Source organism: Mytilus galloprovincialis, chromosome 7, assembly GCF_965363235.1.
Source record: "Mytilus galloprovincialis chromosome 7, xbMytGall1.hap1.1, whole genome shotgun sequence".
NCBI lineage: Eukaryota > Metazoa > Mollusca > Bivalvia > Mytilida > Mytilidae > Mytilus > Mytilus galloprovincialis.
The window spans coordinates 85,064,453-85,081,119 of record NC_134844.1 but is presented as its reverse complement, the minus strand read 5'-3'; the positions used below and the strand labels follow the sequence as shown (position 1 = coordinate 85,081,119).

Below are 16,667 nucleotides of genomic sequence, written 5' to 3'. Positions count from 1 at the left end.
GCTTTCGACAATTTTGATTAAAACTTGACTGTTCTAATTTCACATTTATTTAGGGGCTCAATTAAGCAGAGGAAGTTCCCTTTGAATTGTGAATCTTTTATGATATCGGGAATTCGTTACCGGCTGAATCAGCTGTTTTAACCGCTTCTCCCGATCGTACGAGAACATTATGGTTAATGCCTTAGTAGTTCACCCCCATTCGTTCAGGGACTTTCTATACTAAGTACATACTTGACTGTATTTAAAGTCCTTGTTTTTAGTTATATACATGTCTGTTCAGCTTTCAACAATATTGAAATTCAAGGTCCTCGATAAAAAAAAATTATCTTGCGTTCCATGATCTTAGTTGCTTTATATGTTTTTTTTTTTAACTTACCAGTTTGATTTCTAATAAAAATATCTTTAAATACAGCAAGGACGTATGTTAGTTAAACGTCCTTGAATACAGGTAATAAATGTTTGCATAAAAATTGCTTCCAGGATCCAGCATTACTGATATTTCTTAAAGTAAGGAAATCGAAGAAAAACGGGTCATTTATAGCCATATTGAGAAAAAAATCCATGGTCACAATGTATTTAATGTTAATAATTATAGGCCAAATAACAGCATTTAAGAAGGAGCCTTGGCTCACCCCAAACAGCAATCTCAGCTTGTTTTTGCATAAAAATTGTTTCCAACTTCAAACAATACTGATGTCTCTTAGAGTAAGGAAATCGAAGGAAAACGGGTCCTTTTTAGCCATTTTACCACCCACCACCCCCTCTTGGGGACCTCACTCAGTCGGCGGCCCCAAATCCCTGCCTCCCCTGAATTTGAACCCTAGTTTCGGCCCTGGTTTTCCAACTTTGTCTTTATCCCGTGACTCATTCAGCGTTTGGAGCTTTAATGTTTTAACTTTTTTACCATTGTCCTTCGTTTTGGCTCTTGAAGATTCACCACCGGATGTTTTCTTCTCTACAAGGAGCTCGTGTTGTTTCGCCAATAAATCACGTTCCAAAATTTTGTTTTGTATTGTCAAGTTCACTCACAATGTTCGTAGATGAAGGTAATTTTGGACGAACGCTAACGTTAGCACTTGCTTCATCTGATTTCAGTGTTGATGTCTGACGATGAACCACGTTTTCAGAATTAATCATATCCCCTGCATCTGTAACTGAATCAAAATCGGTCTGCATTTCAAAAGACGAAAGAATAAAGTCCCTTAAATACGCTCCATGGATATTTTCTTGTTCAACCATTGTTTTCCATTTAAAAGGGGGAAAAAATACATTCACTACATATAAATGAAAAGTGGCTGGAACATGCTCTCCAAAAAAAAAGTAATGATCACAAAAATACTGAACTTAGAGGAAAATCAATTCGGAAAGTCCATAATCACATGGCAAAATCAAATAACAAAACGCATCAAAAAACGAATGGACAAGAACTGGCATATTCCTGACTTGGTACAGGTATTTTTTTTCTGGACAAAAGTCGAAAACAATTTTTTTCTTTCAATTTTAGCATTACATATAGTGGCAGCTGAGGGTGAAACAAACAATATTTTTTTCTCAGAATCTTACCTTACCAGGAAATCTTTCTCCGTCCACTTCGGGACAACCTCATTTGAGTAGTCGATATTCCACCACCACATCTATGTACACTAATTTACACACATTATCGGTAATTATATAATACACTTGAGTACGGAGATATATCAATGTTTCATATTATCCTCTATGCATCATTGAATTAGCAATGTTTAAAATAATTTCCACACTATACGAGTATATACAGTACACTATTTGACAGGTATGCTCTCGGCAAAACAACAGTATAAATACGGGAGTATCGATGTTCGGAACATCGTTATCAGTTCATAACAATGAAATATCCTCATTTCCTTTTAATATCTAAGGATCGGTATCGGTATCAAAAACAAATTATTTTTTTCTCCAAAAACTGGAAACAAACTTTTTTTTCAAAAAAAAACATAGCCCCCCCCCCCCCCCCCGAAAATCAAATGGTTGCTGTCTAACTTTTTCCCATGAGAGCCAATCCACCCAATTTCAACAGAAACTCCTACATCTGATAGGTCTTAATTTTTAGATTTGATAGGTAGTTTTTCATTATATTTATTTCTGGTAGGTATATAAAAAAAATCTCCCCATCCATCCCCACCTGTTAGAAATTAACTGGAATGGCCTATTGTACACAAACTGCACATTTATTGGTTAATCAGAAATTAACTGGAATGTCCTATTGTACACAAACTGCACATTTATTGGTTAATCAGTTGATCATGTGATCGGCGTACTAATGCAAAATGGTGGACATAACAAACGAAAGTAGAATGTCGCATTGAAAAGTCAAAATTGTGGTAAAAAAAAGTTATTTTTGACAATTTTAAACATAGTAAATCAACAGTACTTACTTCCGGTATTTCATACACACAGGTTGGCGTCCAAGTAGGCTATCAAAATGATCAAGCAACCACCCGGTTTAATATAAAGTGAATCCGGGTCCGTTCGCGCCCATTCACGTTCGCACCCCATCACATTCGCCCCCTTTCACTTTCGCACCCTACACGTTCGCGCCCACTTTTGATTGGTTTTGTGTTAATAACTTTGTAATCAAGTTTTGGCAAGTGTATTCCTATATCTAGACAATAATAGTGCATTGACTTGACTGTTGACAAATCAACGATAATATGAGGAAGGCGCTACTTTTAATGGCAGCTTTATACTAAGACTATACTATATCCTATATATATATTGATTGGTTGTTGGTTGTTTAACGTCCAGTGTCAAATATTTCATGCATTTTCAGGACGAATGCCCCAGGCTACATTAATATATAGTTTTTGTATAAAATAAAATTATAAGTTCAGATTGAAAATGTTTAGGGAATGATCATTGAACTTCAAAAGGCAGGAGGGGGTTATAGTATTTTGCCTAAAAAATATATTCTTATTTCCAAATTGATGGGAAAAAAATCTGTTCAAGCACTGAAGCAGAGGACAAAAAAAATATTTTGAATCCAGATCTTCACCAAAAACATTAAAAATGATTTTATCTTTCATCTTGACTTTACAAGTAAAAAAAATAACCAATATGAAAATAAGGTAACATAGCTTTAAGGTTTATTTGGACCCTTCGACTAAAATGAATGCATTTTCATCTCAAAATTTACTCTGAGTACAGACAAACCTAAGTATCTAAGCACTCTCAAGGCTATTTTGTGTAGTTATATTATTTTTTTTTTACAGGAAGGGATTGACCAGAACTAGAGAATGTAATAAATTGCAATTGTACAAACGAAGATTTTTAAATGATGGCACCACTCTCGGAAGAAGAAGAGAATTATGTTCGATTAGCTTTGTTATTGAAAGGAGTGGCACCCAGAGCAATTCGTACTTATTTTGACAGAACATTTCCACCTACCTACCTACCTTCAACGCTCAATACTAACTACAATACTCTTGATAACTTGAAATTCAGAAGAGTTTTAAACCAGGCACAGTGGAATTGTTTGTTTCCAACAAATGGTATGTTTAAATTGACTTATAAGGAACACATATAGTTCGTATTAAAAACTGTTAATATATATATGAATGCAAAAACCCCAACAACAATCCTATGTTGAATATAAAGTGCATAGTAAAACACAAAAATACTGAGCTCCAAGGAATTTTCAAAACGGAAAGTTTCTAATAAAATGGCAACACCAGAACACACTAAACGAATGAACAACAACTATCAGTCATTCCAGACTCGGTAAAGGCATTTTCTTGTGTACAAAATGGTGGATTTTACATTGGTTTACAGATAGATAAACCTCTAACTTGTATGACAGTTGTATAAAAGTCAATTACACAACCATGTGTGAACAAAACAAACATACATAATTGGTAAAAATGTCAATAACAGGGGTACAGCCGTCAACGTTGTGTTGATATCTTAATTACTATAAAACAAACAGATATATAAACAAAAAATTACCATAACACAATGGCCTGATGAAAAAGTACAAAGCCACGTCACATAAAAAAAGACATGAAAAGGAACACAAAGGCCATTAGAAAAAAACGAAAGACAAAAATACAGAAATTATCATAGACCAAAAACACAAAAAAAATATACAGAGCCACGTCATATGTAACCAAAACACACAAAAAGGCATATAGAAAAAGCATGTGTGATCAATTTCTTGCCATCAATTCTGCTCAACCCTGGCTAAAGCCATCTTGAACTTACTACTGTGAGATGTTTAATATACGACCGTTTTCCGGACATATTATGCTACACCTTTGTTTGTCTGTATGTCCATCTGTTGTGTTAGTCTGTCTGTCCGTCGTCAATATGTCGGACAATAACTCATAAAATGATTTAACCAATTTGTATGCAATTTTGGTGAATTATTTATATCTATTGACATGAGGTCTCTTGATTTTTATAAATACTTCAAACATTTATAAGGAATAGGATGTTATTCATTAAAAAGGGGAATTTGCTAATTTTTGGGACAATAACTCAAAAATTGCTTTGAGCAGTTTTACTTAAATCTTTGTGATTGGTTTATGTCTATCAAAATAACCTTCCTTAAGTTGTTTATTTTTATACCGTTTTGATATGACATTGAGGAGTAATGTAATTTTATTCGTTGAAAAAGTGCCGGAGTATCATACACTCAAGGTGCAGTTCTTTATTTCGCTCGTGTTAAAAGGATTGACGCGAGATTGCTGTTAGCCAATCAGAATACCATATAATAATGAAACATACATCTAATGTAATTATTAAATTTTAGCTGGTAATAGACACTACATGTATATTGTGTATTTGTTCAAATATTGTATTTGGTGTATACATGGTATAGAATCATTGAAAAGTGTACATATCTGTAAGCCAATGTACACCTGACTGTTTTCAGTGTTATTTAACAAAATGCCCAATTCTCAATTTTAGGACGATACTAACTGAAGATGTTCAATGGCTAATTGTTTGTAACACTTTTGATGTTATAGTACCTGTTTCTAATTAATTTAATGTTACAGGTTTGACTGATTAAACATCTTTTGATGTTACAGACGTTTTGATGTAATAGAAGTATCTTTAGTACAAGTGTTCCTGATTTTAATTCCTTTTACTAGTATATTACACATGTTTACTAGATTTTGATACTTTTTGTGTGCATTATTCTAATACTTTGATGTTACAGGTGTACCTGATTCAACAACTTTTGATGTAACATTGATGATTTGCTTGATTAGAAACTTGACATCTATTATTAAGCCAATCAATGGATTCGACAGACTTCCACTACCTGTGGAGACAACTCCAGGAGCTGATTTTGCAAGGATTAAATGGTACAGAAATATATTAGCTCATGATAGTAACAAAATAGCCACTGCTGATTTCAATACAGCATGGAGTAATATATCTGATGTAAGTGTTACATATGTATCAATGATTATAGAATATTGCATGTATTTAAATGATTGTGTACAGAAAATTAAGAACACTGAATACAAGAACAATACAATCATTAAAATTGACAGTAAATCTATTAAAATAGCCAATCCAGGATTGGACATCATATTTTTTAGCTCACCTGGCCGAAAGGCCAAGTGAGCTTTTCTCATCACTTGGCGTCCAGCGTCCGTCGTCCGTTGTCGTCCTCCGTCGTCATCGTCGTCCTGCGTTAACTTTTACAAAAATCTTCTTCTCTGAAACTACTGGGCCAAATTTAACCAGACTTGGCCACAATCATCATTGGGGTATCTAGTTTAAAAAATGTGTCCGGTGACCCGGCCAACCAACCAAGATGGCCGCCATGGCTAAAAATAGAACATAAACATAAAATGCAGTTTTTATACGACCGCAAAAATTTTAATTTTTTGGTCGTATATTGCTATCACGTTGGCGTCGTCGTCGTCGTCGTTGTCCGAATACTTTTAGTTTTCGCACTCTAACTTTAGTAAAAAGGAATAGAAATCAATGAAATTTTAACACAAGGTTTATGACCACAAAAGGAAGGTTGGGATTGATTTTGGGAGTTTTTGTCCCAATATTTGAGGAATTAGGGGCCAAAAAGGGCCCAAATAAGCATTTTCTTGGTTTTCGCACTATAACTTTAGTTTAATTGAATAGAAATCTATGAAATTTTGACACAAGGTTTATGACCACAAAAGGACGGTTGTGATTGATTTTGGGAGTTTTGGTTCCAACAGTTTAGGAATTAAGGGCCAAAAAAGGGCCCAAATAAGCATTATTCTTGGTTTTCGCACAATAACTTTAGTATAAGTAAATAGAAATCAATGAAATTTAAACACAAGGTTTATGACCACAAAAGGAAGGTTGGGATTGATTTTGGGAGTTTTGGTTCCAACAGTTTAGGAATTAAGGGCCAAAAAAGGGCCCAAATAAGCATTATTCTTGGTTTTCGCACAATAACTTTAGTTTAATTGAATAGAAATCAATGAAATTTAAACACAAGGTTTATGACCACAAAAGGAAGGTTGGGATTGATTTTGGGAGTTTTGGTCCCAACAGTTTAGGAATAAGGGGCCCAAAAGGTCCAAAATTGAACTTTGTGTGATTTCATCAAAAATTGAATAATTGAGGTTCTTTGATATGCCGAATCTAACTCTGTATGTATATTCTTAATTTTTGGTCCCGTTTTCAAATTGGTCTACATTAAGGTTCAAAGGGTCCAAAATTAAACTTAGTTTGATTTTAACAAAAATTGAATATTTGGGGTTCTTTGATATGCTGAATTTAAAAATGTACTTAGATTTTTAATTATTGGCCTAGTTTTCAAGTTGGTCCAAATGGGGGTCCAAAATTAAACTTTGTTTGATTTCATCAAAAATTGAATAAATGGGTTCTTTGATATGCCAAATCTAACTGTGTATGTAGATTCTTAATTTTTGGTCCAGTTTTCAAATTGGTCTACATTAAGGTCCAAAGGGTCCAAAATTAAACTAAGTTTGATTTTAACAAAAATTAAATTCTTGGGATTATTTGATATGCTTTATCTAAACATATACTTTGATTTTTGATTATGGGCCCAGTTTTCAAGTTGGTCCAAATCAGGATTCCATATCAAGTATTGTGCAATAGCAAGAAATTTTCAATTGCACAGTATTGCACAATAGCAAGAAATATCTAATTGCACAATATTGTGCAATAGCAATTAATTTTCAATTGGAGTTATCTTTCTTTGTATAGAATAGTAGTTGATAATATATGTTGGAAATTTGCCAGACATGACTATGATGTCATTTTCTATTTTTATTTGCCAATAACTTTATGTAAATAACTTCATTGGAAATTTGCCAATATAAAATGTTGCTGATGAAGCTTTTTTTCCTTATCTTATCTAAAATGTTTTTAGATAATGTATGTTGGACATTTGCCAGACATGACTATGATGTCATTTTCTATTTTTATTTGCCAATAACTTTATGTAAATAACTTCATTGGAAATTTGCCAATATTAAATGTTGCTGATGAAGTTTTTTTTATTGTTTTATACAATAAACAATGTATATTCACTTTTACTACCAACCAATCTTTACCATTCAGTGATAACAAGCACTTTATTTTACATTTTAATATTTTATGATGTATTTAAAAGAGTAGTTATTGTTGCAAACTCCATTAGAAAATTTGAATTGATATCAGTTTTGGAAAAAGGGAAACGGGGATGTGAAAAGAAAAATGGGGGGGGGGTTAAATTTTTCTCATTTCAGATTTCATAAATAAAAAGAAAATTTCTTCAAACATTTTTTTTAGAGGATTAATATTCAACAGCATAGTGAATTGCTCAAAGGCAAAACAAATTTTTTAAGTTCATTAGACCACATTCATTCTGTGTCAGAAACCTATGCTGTGTCAACTATTTAATTTTAGATTTAAATAAGTTTGAAGAAGAAATCTTTAATTGATTTGTAAAATCTTGACATTTGTTTTGTGTAAAAAAACCCATGTAATGTCAAAAATTTGATCACAATCCAAATTCAGAGCTGTATCACGCTTGAATGTTTTGTCCATACTTGCCCCAACTGTTCAGGGTTCGACCTCTGCGGTCGTATAAAGCTGCGCCCTGCGGAGCACCTGGTTGGCTTATAACTCAAAAACCAAAGCATTTAGAGCAAATCTGACATGGGGTTATATTGATCATCACGTCAAGATCTATCTGCCCTGAAATTTTCAGATGAATCGGACATTTCGTTGTTGGGTTGCTGCCCCTGAAATGGTAATTTTAAGGAAATTTTGCTGTTTTTGGTTATTATCTTGAATATTATTATAGATAGAGATAAACTGTAAACAGCAATAATGTTCAGCAAAGTAAGATCTACAAAAAAGTCAACATGACCAAAATGGTCAGTTGACCGCTTTAGGAGTTATTGCCCTTTATAGTCAACTTTTAACCATTTTTCGTAAATCTTAGTAATCTTTTAGAAAAATCTTCTCCTCTGAAACTACTGGGCTAAATTTAACCAAATTTGGCCATAATCATCATTGGGGTATCTAGTTTAAAAAATGTGTCCGGTAACTCGGCCAACAAACCAAGATGGCCACCATGGCTAAAAATAGAACATGGGGGTAAAATGCAGTTTTTGGCTTATAACTCAAAAACCAAAGCATTTAGAGCAAATCTGATTGGGGTAAAATTGTTCATCAGCTCAATATCTATCTGCCCTGAAATTTTCAGATGAATCGGACATTTCGTTGTTGGGTTGCTGCCCCGGAAATGGTAATTTTAAGGAAATTTTGCTGTTTTTGGTTATTATCTTGAATATTATTATAGATAGAGATAAACTGTAAACAGCAATAATGTTCAGCAAAGTAAGATCTACAAATAAGGCAACATGACCAAAATGGTCAGTTGACCGCTTTAGGAGTTATTGCCCTTTATAGTCAACTTTTAACCATTTTTCGTAAATCTTAGTAATCTTTTAGAAAAATCTTCTCCTCTGAAACTACTGGGCTAAATTTAACCAAACTTGGCCATAATCATCATTGGGGTATCTAGTTTAAAAAATGTGTCCGGTAACTCGGCCAACAAACCAAGATGGCCGCCATGGCTAAAAATAGAACATGGGGGTAAAATGGAGTTTTTGGCTTATAACTCAAAAACCAAAGCATTTAGAGCAAATCTGACATGGGGGTAAAATTGTTCATCAGCTCAATATCTATCTGCCCTGAAATTTTCAGTGAATCGGACATTCCATTGTTGGGTTGCTGCCCCTGAAATGGTAATTTTAAGGAAATTTTGCTGTTTTTGGTTATTATCTTGAATATTATTATAGATAGAGATAAACTGTAAACAGCAATATTGTACAGCAAAGTAAGAACTAAAAATAAGTCAGTATGACCAAAATAGTCAATTGACCCCCTAAGGAGTTATTGCCCTTCATAGTCAATTTTTAACAATTTTCTTAAAATTTGAAGATTTTCAATAACATTTTCCACAGAAAGTACTGTTATAGATAGAGATAATTGTAAGCAGCAAGAATGTTTAGTAAAGTAAGATCTACAAACACATCACCATCACCAAAACACAATTTTGTCATGAATCCATCTGTGTCCATTGTTTAATATTCACATAGACCAAGGTGAGCGACACAGGCTCTTTAGAGCCTCTAGTTTAACTTACCATATCCATGATTTCATACTTGTGAAAACCACTTCTACAAATTGTGCTCTTGTATTAAACTGCATTTGTTTGACATAAAATCATCAGATAAACGCACAAAAAAGTAAATAAAGTGTAGCAAACTCAATATAGAAATATATATTTCTAATTTCACAAAACTGTAGCATTAAATTTTTTATTTTTCCGTATTTATTGTTCATAGTCTTGAAATCAATTATTTGTCTGTCCTTAACAACATGAACAATGCAAAGCTTGAAGTATTCCAATCCCTCTGAGATTTCGTCAATATCGTTTGCAGGATTCAATTGACTTCCTGCTTCTTTTTTATATATTTTTTTTTATTGGTTTTTATTTTCTAATACTTTGTATTATTTGCTTATTTCTTGGCCAATTAGAAGTGGTTTAACTCAAAGTATTGAACAGTCAGGGGGGGGACTTACTGAAATAAGTGATTTTTAAATCACTTATTTGAGTAGCAAATTCGAGGTTTTGTCACAAATTGGGATTTTGTAGTTTTTTCAAAATTTTAAACACATAGGTTTAAAAACCATCTTTTAATTAGTAAAATTAAAAAAATATGAACTTTTTGCTTCTTTTAAGTAGCAAGGTTTATGCCTTTGATGCTATCATTTACCTGAAAATTCTATTTTAGTTGAAAAAATGCTATAATAATGGCTTTACATAATGAACTGATACTTTCTTAAAAGATTTTTCACAGCAGTGGGAGTATTTTTCCTGTGAAGTTCAAGGTTTCATCTTTCAGATTATGTAATAAAATTCTACTGTTCGCCATAAAAATTTCACTGTTTGGGGGTGTTAAAATTAGTGGGGGTTATTAAAAGAATGATACTTAAAGAAGTGATTTTTGGGAAGGAAATTGAGGTCTGATACTTAAACAAGTGATTTTTATGTCATTATCCTAGATTCAGTACAAGGTCATCACCTGAAATGACCTGGTCATCCTAGACAACACAGATGTTGGTTCTGATAAGTTTAGAAACATAATTAGTCCCTGGATCATTAGTATTCTATATTTAAAGCTACACTAATATTAAATCACTTCTTCTAGTGATTAATTTGTACTACTTAAATAGGTGATTATTAAAGAAAGACAACTCTAACTTCCAACCTTTATGGAAATAATGTTACTTGAATCAGTGATTTAGAAAATCACTTGTTTAAGTAAGTCCCCTGACTGTTGAATTCTTTAATATGCTGAATTTATCTGTGTATTTATGATTATGGCAGCGTCAACAGTTTTGTATAGTTTGTGATTATATCAGTTTATAGGGAACTACTAAAGGTAAATCAATAATATTTGGTATGCAGTTGTATAATCATTGACACATCTTATTTCCATGGAGATAATTTGATCCTTTGTCTTGGTCTATTCACTTAACATTGTTTACATGTTAAGGTTTGTGATTAGGTTAGTATGGTTAGTTCAAGTGGAACGTCTTATGATAAGTCTATGTATGATATTTGGTAAGCAATTGTATAAGCATTGACACATCTCATGTCAATGGATATTGGTTGGCCATGCTCCCTCATTCATGTTCAATTGACAAATTGCAAAAATGACCAGAAATTTAAAGAATAACAAGAATTTCCATAGGAAAGTCTTCATTCCTGTTGATTTTATTTTCACACAGTCCAACATTGTTTTTTTCTCCAGTAAAGCAGGATTTCATGTGTTTACGTGATGTTACATTAAATATTTATATTATATCCTTAAAGTAATCATTGTGCGAAAGATGGGTGAAAGATACCAGAGGGACATTTAAACTCAAATATCGAAAATAATTTGACAACGACATGGCTAAAGAATAAAAAGACAAACAATAGTACACAAATCACTTCATAATTACTAAAGACTAAGCAACATGAACCCCGACAAAAACTGGGAGATCACAGCATGCTCCGGAAGGTTGAGCAGATCCTGCTTCACATGTAGCACCTGTTGTGTTGCTTATGCTAGTAAAAACCTGGTAACAAGTCTAATTCAGTGGGTAATATTCCTGAAAAAGGGACTGGATTGTAGTTCTGACGTTTGGAACATATTCTCTATCATATATTTGAAACAAATATTCCATAACGATCAACTAACTCTTGATAATCACTGAAGGAATAGTGTACATAATTACACGCCTTCAGCGGAATACAGAATTAAATAAACTCATCATAGATACCAGGACTAAATTTTGTATATACGCCAGACGCGTGTTTCGTCTACAAAAGACTCATCAATGAACGTTCGTCGTTAGTTACGCAAGTTATTTCCCTTACGCCAAGAAAGGACACACGAAAGAGAAACCACATTTTGCGGTCTATAATGAATCCAACATGCACGCCTATATGCTGTCTATAAACTCATAGAAATTATCTGAATTAATCCAGGTTGCACTTTGTAATTACAGCTGTTTCTCAAAACACGCCTCTTTTTGGGAGATCTTGATTATTCATAAAAAATTAATTTTGTTTACATACTAGTTCCTAGTTATGCTCTCTGTGTTCCATCTCACAGACACATAACTTGGGAATGTTACCAGTAAATAAACATGTGCATATTGTTTACTTTGAAATCTGTGGTAACCTTTCATTCGAGGTAGGGTTAGTTAAGAAAATTAGTGTTAGTTTAAACTCTGAGAAGTTCAGGGCATATATAAACGTTGAAAATATGCTGCACAGCCCTATATTTTGACCTTTGAAAAAATTGTGGTGCATATGAACTTTCAATTGTAGGATAAGATTTTTTTCAAAACTTCATAGTAAAAGTGGTACAGTTTTAGCTGTAAAAGGAGTTCCTATGGAAAATTGCATTGTCAATATTTACAGAAATGCAACCTCCAGTTAGAAATCAAAACATTATATTGTTTTGTGCAGCCTAACTTTAATACACTATTTTTGTCTTAGGCGCGTAGGAGAAGGTATTTCGTGTTTATGATATCAACAGAAAGTAAAAACACCTCACAACAAAATTATTAACAAATAAGCATGTAACAATTCTACTTCTATTGATATCAAATTAATCATGCTAATAAAAAATGAAACCTGAATTTAACCAACAATATCGTTTTAAAAAGCCGTAGTTTTGAACGAAAACACACACTACTCATCGTAAAGTTTTATATTTTATAGATTACAAATAATTAATGAATGACCAAGTGAATTTAATTATAGATTAATAACATGTTGACATGTTCGTATTTTTTGCAATTGAAAATTTTAGGACATGATTTATATTCATATAAAAGATAAGGCAAGATAATAATTTGACCACTAGTACGTGGAACACTTACAAGTCGGAGGAACAAAGACAGAAAACAAAAAAAAAAAAAATAAACAAATTAGGCCTAAAAAAATATTCAGTATTAAACTTAAAAGTTGTCACATCACAACATGGTATTTGTTTTCCGTAAATATTTTTTTTTAAAATAAGGCCGTTGATTTTCTCGTTGGATTTTTTTCGCATGTTTCATGTTGGCTGAGTCTTTTGTGGCCTACACATTATGTTTTTTCCCCCTTTAGTTGTGAAAACAGTATGGTTATTTATAGTTATTGCTTATATCGACTTCATTTTACCAGTGGGGGGTAGTTGTTTCACTGGGAGTCGTACCACATCTCCTTATTTTTCCATATTATATTTATAGGAAAGCTATGCATTTGCATTATGCAGAGGCTATATTGGTATTGCTCTACGCTAGGTAAACCCGTGTAGCAATACATTATGAATAATCTCTGTGCATTACACGAGTACATTCTTATATAATTTCATTAGGTAAAATTTTAAAGCATCGAACATGATACATTCTCATAGGGTCGTCTTTGGTACATTTTTATACGACCGCAAATTTTGAAAAAATTTTCGTCGTATATTGCTATCACGTTGGCGTCGGCGTCGCCGTCGTCGTCGTCGTCGTCGTCGTCGTCGTCGTCCTGCGTCCGAATACTTTTAGTTTTCGCACTCTAACTTTAGTAAAAGTGAATGAAAATATATGAAATTTTAACACAAGGTTTATGACCACAAAAGGAAGGTTGGTATTGATTTTGGGAGTTTTGGTCCCAACATTTTAGGAATTAGGGGCCAAAAAGGGCCCAAATAAGCATTTTCTTGGTTTTCGCACTATAACTTTAGTTTAAGTTAATAGAAATCTATGAAATTTTGACACAAGGTTTATGACCACAAAAGAACGGTTGGGATTGATTTTGGGAGTTTTGGTCTCAACAGTTTAGGAATTAGGGGCCAAAAAGGGGCCCAAATAAGCATTATTCTTGGTTTTCGCACAATAACATTAGTTTAAGTGAATAGAAATCAATGAAATTTAAACACAATGTTAATGACTACAAAAGGAAGGTTGGTATTGATTTTGGGAGTTTAGGTCCCAACAGTTTAGGAATTAGGGGCCAAAAAGGGACCCAAATAAGCATTTTTCTTGGTTTTCGCACCATAACGTTAGTATAAATAAATAGAAATCTATGAAATTTAAACACAAGGTTTATGACCATAAAAGAAAGGTTGGGTTTGATTTTGGGAGTTTTGGTCCCAACATAATAAGGGGCCCAAAGGGTCCAAAATTAAACTTTTGTTTGATTTCATCAAAATTGAATAATTGGGGTTCTTTGATATGCTGAATCTAACTGTCATGACTGTGTATGTAGATTCTTAACTTTTGGTCCCGTTTTCAAATTGGTCTACATTAAGGTCCAAAGGGTCCAAAATTAAACTTAGTTTGATTTTGACAAAAAATGAATCAGTTAGGTTCTTTGATATGCTGAATCTAAAAATGTACTTAGATTCTTGATTATTGGCCCAGTTTTCAAGTTGGTCCAAATCGGGGTCCAAAATTAAACTTTGTTTGATTTCATCAAAAATTGAATAAATGGGGTTCTTTGATATACCAAATCTAACTGTGTATGTAGATTCTTCATTTTTGGTCCTGTTTTCAAATTGGTCTACACTAAAGTCCAAAGGGTCCAAAATTAAACTTAGTCTGATTTTAACAAAAATTGAAATCTTGAAGTTCTTTGATATGCTGAATCCAAAAATGTACTTAGATTTTTTATTATGGGCCCAGTTTTCAAGTTGGTCCAAATCAGGATCTAAAATTATTATATTAAGTATTGTGCAATAGCAAGTCTTTTCAATTGCACAGTATTGCGCAATGGCAAGAAATATCTAATTGCACAATATTGTGAAATATCAAAATTTTTTTTAATTAGAGTTATCTTTCTTTGTCCAGAATAGTAAGCAAGAAATATCTAATTGCAAAATATTGTGCAATAGCAAGATTTTTTTTTAATTGGAGTTATCTTTCTTTGTCCAGAATCAACTTAAATCTTTGTTATATACAATATACAATGTATATTCACTTTTTACTACCAACTTATAAATTAAAATAATCTTTACCATTCAGTGATAACAAGCAGTTTTTTTACATCTTAATATTTTATGATGTATTTAAATGAGTAGTTATTGTTGCAAACTCCATTAGAAATTTTAATTGAGATTAGTTTTGGAATAAGGGAAAGGGGGATGTGATTAAAAAAATTGGGTTCAATTTTTCTCATTTGAAATTTCATAAATAAAAAAGAAAATTTCTTCAAACATTTTTTTGAGAGGATTAATATTCAACAGCATAGTGAATTGCTCTAAGAGAAACAAAAATTTTAAGTTCATTAGAACACATTCATTCTGTGTCAGAAACCTATGCTGTGTCAACTATTTAATCACAATCCAAATTTAGAGCTGAATCCAGCTTGAATGTTGTGTCCATACTTGCCCTAACCGTTCAGGGTTCAACCTCTGCGGTCGTATAAAGCTGCGCCCTGCGGAGCACCTGGTTATATCATTAATTTTACACCAGTTAAATTTAAAGCATTACACTATATATACATTGCTAAAGCAATACCCTATGCACAATATTATGTATGTTCCTGTCGTAATTGCACTAGGTATGTCAATCTCAAAAGTATCATATTAGGTGTATGTTTTCATTTTAGATGTACAGATATGAAATATCTGTGACGGGAAGTTATACCAAATACTCTGATCTTTTCTATTTTGTTAAAATGTATAAACGAGTACTTTTTTAGCTCACCTGGCCCGAAGGGCCAAGTGAGCTTTTCCCATCACTTGGCGTCCGGCGTCCGGCGTCGTCCGGCGTCGTCCGTCGTCGTTAACTTTTACAAAAATCTTCTCCTCTGAAACTACTGGGCCAAATTTAACCAAACTTGGTCACAATCATCATTGGGGTATCTAGTTTGAAAAATGTGTTCGGTTACCCGGCCAACCAACCAAGATGGCCGCCATGGCTAAAAATAGAACATAGGGGTCAAATGCAGTTTTTGGCTTATAACTCTGAAACCGAAACATATAGAGCAAATCTGACATGGGGTTAAATTGTTAATTAAGTCAAGATCTATCTGCCCTGAAATTTTCAGACGAATCGGACAACCGGTTGTTGGGTTGCTGCCCCTGAATTGGCAATTTTAAGGAAATTTTGCCGTTATATGGTTATTATCTTGAATATTATTATAGATAGAGATAAACTGTAAACAGCAATAATGTTCAGCAAAGTAAGATTTACAAATAAGTCAACATGACCGAAATGGTCAGTTGACCCATATAGGAGTTATTGCCCTTTATAGTCAATTTTTAACCATTTTTCGTAAATCTTAGTAATCTTTTACAAAAATCTTCTCCTCTGAAACTACTGGGCCAAATTTATCCAAACTTGGCCACAATTATCTTTGGGGTATTTAGTTTAAGAAATGTGTCCGGTGACCCGGACAACCAACCAAGATGGCCGCCACAGCTATAAATAGAACATAGGGGTAAAATGCAGTTTTTGGCTTATAACTTAAAAACCAAAGCATTTAGAGCAAATCTGACATGGGGTAAAATTGTTTATCAGGTCAAGATCTATCTACCCTGAAATTTTCAGATGAATCTGACAACCTTTTGTTGGGTTGCTGCCCCTGAATTGGTAATTTTAAGGAAATTTTGCTGTTTTTGGTTATTATC

General features: G+C 33.1%; 1 protein-coding gene across 1 annotated transcript in view; it reads left to right on the top strand.

The window, feature by feature from the left end:
* Positions 1-2,233: 2,233 nt before the first annotated feature.
* LOC143084296 (uncharacterized) overlaps positions 2,234-16,667 on the top strand; it is a 30,759-nt gene continuing 16,325 nt past the window's right edge. The window contains exons 1-3 of the mRNA XM_076260708.1: positions 2,234-2,360; positions 3,249-3,527; positions 5,198-5,424. Coding sequence (XP_076116823.1) covers positions 3,311-3,527; positions 5,198-5,424 — 444 coding nt within the window. The 5' untranslated portion in view covers positions 2,234-2,360; positions 3,249-3,310. The remainder of the gene's footprint in view (positions 2,361-3,248; positions 3,528-5,197; positions 5,425-16,667) is intronic.